This window comes from Silene latifolia, chromosome 8 (genome assembly GCF_048544455.1).
Source record: "Silene latifolia isolate original U9 population chromosome 8, ASM4854445v1, whole genome shotgun sequence".
NCBI lineage: Eukaryota > Viridiplantae > Streptophyta > Magnoliopsida > Caryophyllales > Caryophyllaceae > Silene > Silene latifolia.
In genome coordinates, this window is record NC_133533.1 from 109,783,267 (window position 1) to 109,789,602 (window position 6,336).

A 6,336-nucleotide genomic window follows, 5' to 3' on the forward strand; every position below is an offset into this window, starting at 1 on the left:
AATATAGTTAACTTAATTTTATATATCAACTTATGTTGGCTAAGTTGCGTTTTTCAGTAAGGTGAACATCTTGCATGAAATTATCTTATATTAATCCGAAATTTTAAATACATCCTCCGTCTCGGTCATTTGTTTACCTATTTCATATTTAAAGGTCTTATATATTTGTTAGCCTTTTCATATCGGGAATGTTTTTAAAGATAATTTGACCATCCACTTAACATTCGATGAGACGATGACAATATCCACAAATGTGATTTCACTAATTCCACTTTAAAAACTTGAATTCTGTTCTCCTTTCCAGTTTGATGACTTAAAAATTAAAAAAATTATATTCTTAATGGCACGAGATATAACATACTCCCTCCGCCCTATCCATTTGTTTATTTTTATAAAAGTATTTTAATCAAAGACAAACAAGTAATTAGGATCGAGAGAAGGTATTGAAATTGTAATTTAAAAAATATCTTTAATTAATTCTCACACAAAGTAACCAAAAAGAATATACGTAGTAGTTTGCAAGGCTTGTTTCCATATGCCAAGAGTAACACATATCCCACATCGACAAAGTAACACAAAAATCTCATATTTATAAGCAGCGCACATGCTTTCTCATTCGCCGAGCTGAGTAACGCAAGCTTGTAACTCATGTGAGGGCATCAATGTGGTGGAACTGGGTTCATTGCCATTCGGTAGGACCAATGGCATGCGTCCAACTGGCCTGCCCGTTCCAAGCTGAGAGTTGGGCCGTTTGGTTTGGGCGTAGGCCTGGATCTAACGGTTCCTAGAGCGGAGGGCAATGCGTGAGGCTGGTTTCACAGAGCAGCGAATACCTCCCGCTCTCGGCAGTGGAAGGATAACGGGTCGGTGCAGCCTTGGCCCATTATTGCCTTGTGGCCTGATCTCCACGAACCACCACTTTTTTCTTTTCTTTTTTTTCCCGGGTCAAATTCGCATTTTTTTCTTTTCTTTTTTTTCCCGGGTCAAATTCGCATTCAATTCCAGATTACATTTATTGTGGCAATAAATACGGTTCTAATCTTGGTTTACAATTCGCTTCACTGATTTTTTTTTCCATTTTTAATTAATATATTTAGCACTTTTTTTTTTTTTCCCGGGTCAAATTCGCATTCAATTTTGTCAAACTATTTACCATTAAATTTAGTTTTTAACCTATTATTTGGTTCAACTAATTCATTACTAAGTCAAACATATCAATCTAAACACAAAATCACTATCATTTTGATCAAAATTAAGCTTAATAATTGTCGGGTCATCAATTTAATCGGGTCAGTATCGGGTCGGGTCAATATCGGGTCGGGTCAATGTCGGGTTCGGGTCACTGATAATCGGGTCGTCATCGTGTCGGGTCGGGTCGGTTTCGGGCCACAATATTTTCGGGGTCGGGTCGGGTCAGACTTGCCAGCTCTAGTTAAAACTATCCTCCTTGTAGATCTAACACCTACATCATCAAGTTAATGAGGATTAGATTTACCGTGACAATAAATACGGTTCTAATCTTGGTTTACAATTGGGCTCACTGATTTTTTTCCATTTTAATTAATATATTTAGCAAATCACAATTCTAATCAATAATTAATTAGTCTTTTACAGAGTTGCCAATCTGATTAAAAAAGTTTTGGATTATTGCCAAAACAAAATCGGAGCGGTCTTCGCTTTTAACTCAGGTCATATTTTTGGGACTATAGGCCACTTCTGAGTCAAATAGTCATAAGTAATTACCAAATCTCGAATTCTCGTACCAAGTCATCGTAATCCTTCTAAATCGTGTAATGGTCAAATTTATTAATTTAAAAATAAAACAATCTAAATAAAAACAATTCCTAAAAAATATCAAATTTAATTCAACAAACATGAATGACCCAGTTGTTTAACCCTAAGTTTACTAACGTTAGGTTATCTGGAAAATCGATTTGCTTTCGGATTTGGTCAATAATTCAGATCAGATCATTTTAAGTGCAAATAACCAAAATGTTCATTGACCCAATTACACACTCTTGTCTCTAGACTGTTTACTCTCTAGAGACAATCCAAAGCAAACCAAAGCCAAAACTAAAGTCCATCCAAATAAATTGAATTTAAACCAATTGAACCCGTTTCAAATCGGACGAAATGACCCGATTGTCAAGTCTAAAGTCTCTACCAATTAGTCAATTACCAAAAACCCAGATCCCCCATATCAACACTCACAAATCACAAACCTCCAAAGCAGCATCAACAATGGCGATCGGAGACATAGAAAAGATGATAATAGTAGGCTTAATCTGGGGAACAACAAACGCATTCATGAAAAAAGGTGCAATCATTTGGACCCACAAATCCACCAAATCCCCATCTTCTTCCAACCACCTTAAGAACATCTTAAACCTCGTACTTACATGGCAATACTCCCTCCCACTCTTAATCAACCTATCAGCTTCTGCCACGTTCTTCACTCTTATTGGTCATACCCGTATCTCCCTTGCTGTTCCTGTTACTAATGCGACGACGTTTTGTGCTACTGCTCTTATGGGTTTTCTTCTTGGTGAAGATACTAGACTTGGGTTTGCCTTGTTTGGTACTCTTCTTATTGTTCTTGGTGTTTGGCTTTGTGTTTCTTGATTTACGATTTGGAAAATGACATGGCGTCACTGGTGGTACTAGTTACTGAGTTTTGTATTATTTGATTTATGATTTGGAAAATGAGATGACGTCACCTGGTGGTAAAGACTCCTAGGTTTTGTATTATTTGATTTACCATTTAGAAAATGAGATGGTGTCACCTGGTGGTACTGGTTACTGAGTTTTGTATTATTTGATTTACGATTTGGAAAATTATGTGTATTTCAGATGTTGAATTAAGATGTTTGATTGTTGATTTACTGTCCACATTTGATGTAATTGTACTTTAATTTGTCGATTTTGGGAGGTTCGAGTACAATGTATGCAGTATAGAATAGTTGAGATCAGAGAGTTATTAATCTACGAATTTAATTGATTGATGGTAGTGAAAACATTTTCCAGTAGTAATCAGATCGGATAAAAGTGATCTGATTCGTACCGGAATGTAGTAACTTAAGTATGACCCGATTTGATCTAAGACAATCCGAAATCTAAGTACTATAAAATGACCTGATAATAATGCGCCTGAAACATATTTGAATCACAAATGGCTTTGACGTCCGGAGACTGAATACCAGCATACCTGAAATGACAGACCCCAATGACCCATTTACGAGCTCTATTAGGAAGGTGTAAGGTATCTATCTGTTTCGTTTTTGGAAGATTTAGTCTTTCGGAGGTGGAGGATAAGCTCAATGACGGTTTATAAGTTTGAGCATACTGTGAATTAATCAGAATGATTTAGAATTTTAGATGTCCTGTTTCTTTTTAAACAGATAAGTCATTCCCGACATATTTAGGCACTCTGAGTTTCAGACTAAAATTAATTGATTTTCAGCTACATAGTGTACTGAATTACATGAAATTGTGTACATCTGATCATTACCTGGGCATTAACAAAAGGTCTGACTACTATTACCTCGTCATTTACAGGAACTCTCAAGGTAATGAGGTAATGCGGTTGAAAACGGCCAATTTTGAAATCAAGGTTTGAGATTCATTGCTTCATAGTTACTGCACGCTGTTGAGACTGCTGAGGAAGGCTGCATCTATCTTTACTACTGGGTACCCAATGCGTACAACTAGTATCCGCAAACACTCACCCATTGCGTGAGCGCTTTGCAGCAGATGCAAACTCAATCCAACTACCACTTTGCCCCATATAAACTGCACTGTCACCACAACTATTCACTTCAATACATAAACAGGAATGATAGTCAGTTTACTTATTGCTGCTCTTGCCTTCAAAGTGGCTTCAGTGATGCTAACGCAAGGCTGCCACTGGTAGTGGACAAGTTGGGACCAGCGCTTCGAGTGTATAGATGGATCCCGCAAGGAGTTCCAGCAAAAGGGTCATCAAGGAGTGCGAAAAGAGATGCCAAGGAAAAGAGCCTGATTGCGGAATAAGTAGCTTGGAAAAAAAAAGGCAGAGGATTATCCAGGTTAGGGTCAGGATCACCTTTACCAATTAATGATAGATTAGGGTCAAACACATCTTTCAAATACAGTATATTATACTCCGTCCGTCCTGGTCAATTGTTGTCCTTTGGTTTTTGCACAAAGACCAAGGAAAGAGGAGGGAGTCAATTACTAAATGACAAGTGGACCAAATTGAGGGTGAATAATCAAATTGTTCTTCAAGTTCATTCTTAAAATAGAAAGGACAACAATTGACTGAGACACCTTAAAATGGAATAGGACAACAAATGAACGGGACAGGGGGACTAATATAAAGAATTTCGTCTCATGAATATAGGATTATAGGGTGTATAAAAAAGCAATAACTTGAGGAAAAGTGCAATGTAAATACAAAAAGAATATTGCTTTTGGAATACAAAATAATATTGGAAACAATAGGAATAAATTTGAATTAAAATTTCGCAAGATTCAAGCTCGAAGATCTTGGTTTAGTGCCATATCATCTTAGTTTTGGTTGAGAGAACATTCCTTGGGGAATTTCCCAACGGCCATGGCTGCAGGGCAATAGTCATAGATCATGTAATTGTCTCTGATCCATTTCATCTGGTAGTACTGAGTTTCAGTTAGCTGGTAGTATTTACTCGAGTCAGTCCACCAGTTAGCGGAATTGTAGCTAGAACATTTCCAAACCGAGTTTTGCTCTGGGCAGTAGCAAGAATTAGGATTGTAAGTTTGGAAATTGGCTACAAATGGTGCAAGTAACCAGTCTGTCTTTACTCGACCGCCCTGAGTGGCCCAGTCGTCTGCATTCCAGAGACTGGCATACACGTTCATTGGCTGTGAATCTGGGAAGTTGATTTCTGAGTCATGGAAGTTTCGGAATACTCTTATTGGTACGCTGTCTACTAGCCACCTGAAAAAAAAAAAAAAAAAGACTAACGGGTTAGAAACGGTTTGTTAAATCAATTTGTTTTATTAAAATCGAGTCTGTCAATTGACAACTTACACAACAGAGTAAGGGGTCCATTGAATGGTGTAGTTGTGATAACCATCAGTAGGGTTAAACCAGAGTGCCTTGAATTGTTGTTCGCGCTGGCCAGCTCCCTTGGTGAAAATATTAGTGTGAATTGTGTAGGGTTGTCCTGAAACATTACCTAGGAACTCGAAATCTATCTCGTCGTGGCCTGGGCCAGAAGATGATAGCTGCAGAAATAGAAGAATGATGAGAACAGTTAGCCTTGCCTAGCTACAATATGATTGTTTTAACATGAGCAGAAAACTTACATAGAAAGTGGTGACAGTTCCGGCGGAGTTGCCAGGAACCAACTTGATCTGCATGCTAACTGATCCATACATATAGCTCACTTTTGATTTCAATCCGGAACCTTTCAAAACGTAAAGAATCAGCTGAGTCGAGTTGTCCTTGATAAAAATTGTGTTAAGAACTGATCGTGCAAGAATGCATGGAGTACTTACCTCCGGATTTATCCAACTTGAGCGCGACACTGTCCCAGCCGGTGACCTGTGCCTTATCGGCTCCCCAATAGAAATAGGTGCTATCGGAGAATGAGGCATGAACCAACGATGTTTGGAATACGCTTGCTACAGCAATGATAGCTCCAAAAACAACCTTAATGTTAATGTTACTCATATCTCAAACTCGAATTAATAATACGACGATTCTCTTTGGTTTTTTTTTTTCTATGACTCGAGTTGAGTGTATGTAGAAAAATGAAGGTTTGAGAATGAAGTGATTTTGGTATTGATCTCTAATGGCTTTTTATAGGTCTCATTTCATGTATGTGTTGGTTGATTCATGAACTGCTCAACAAGTACGTACGTATCTTTATGTCTCTTAAATTACATTCTTCGGACATGTCTTGCAGGCTTAGTGTATGGTTGTATGTTTATTAATTTTGTATTGAATTTATTTGGACTACAATGTCCAAGGTTCATGTAACAATTCTTACATGCTTACTCAAATTAAGAGAAGTTCCCATTGTTGAAGAGATGATGATAGCAGTACTTGTCAGTTAGTCTAATTGTACTTGTCAGTTAGTCTAATTGGTAAAGTCACCGAGTTGTGAATTGTGATAGACGGTTAGTTTAGTTGGCAAAGTTATTGAGTTGTGATAAACATGAATTAGGTCTAGGACTTTAGGTTTGAGACCCATAACTCGGATTACCTATGTGACTCACTTTACGTCAATAAAAGAAAAAAAAAAAAGAAAAAAAGGTTTGTTCATTATTACTCTGATAATAATTTTGGTACATTATCCTATGATAAAGGATAAG

The 6,336-nt window shown here is 37.4% G+C and overlaps 2 protein-coding genes across 2 annotated transcripts; one reads left to right on the forward strand and one right to left on the reverse strand.

The window, feature by feature from the left end:
* Positions 1-2,127: 2,127 nt before the first annotated feature.
* Positions 2,128-2,862, forward strand: LOC141597285 (uncharacterized). Its single transcript, XM_074417682.1, has one exon. It carries the CDS (start codon positions 2,134-2,136, stop codon positions 2,620-2,622), a length of 489 nt encoding a protein of 162 aa, XP_074273783.1. The 5' UTR covers positions 2,128-2,133; the 3' UTR covers positions 2,623-2,862.
* A 696-nt stretch (positions 2,863-3,558) lies between these two features.
* LOC141595726 (putative xyloglucan endotransglucosylase/hydrolase protein 26) lies at positions 3,559-6,028 on the reverse strand. Its single transcript, XM_074415690.1, has 3 exons — positions 5,326-6,028; positions 5,047-5,244; positions 3,559-4,992 (listed from the first exon to the last, which is right to left on the reverse strand). The coding sequence occupies exons 1-3, from the start codon at positions 5,614-5,616 to the stop codon at positions 4,546-4,548; spliced, it is 936 nt and encodes a 311-aa protein (XP_074271791.1). The 5' UTR covers positions 5,617-6,028; the 3' UTR covers positions 3,559-4,545.
* Positions 6,029-6,336: the final 308 nt, after the last annotated feature.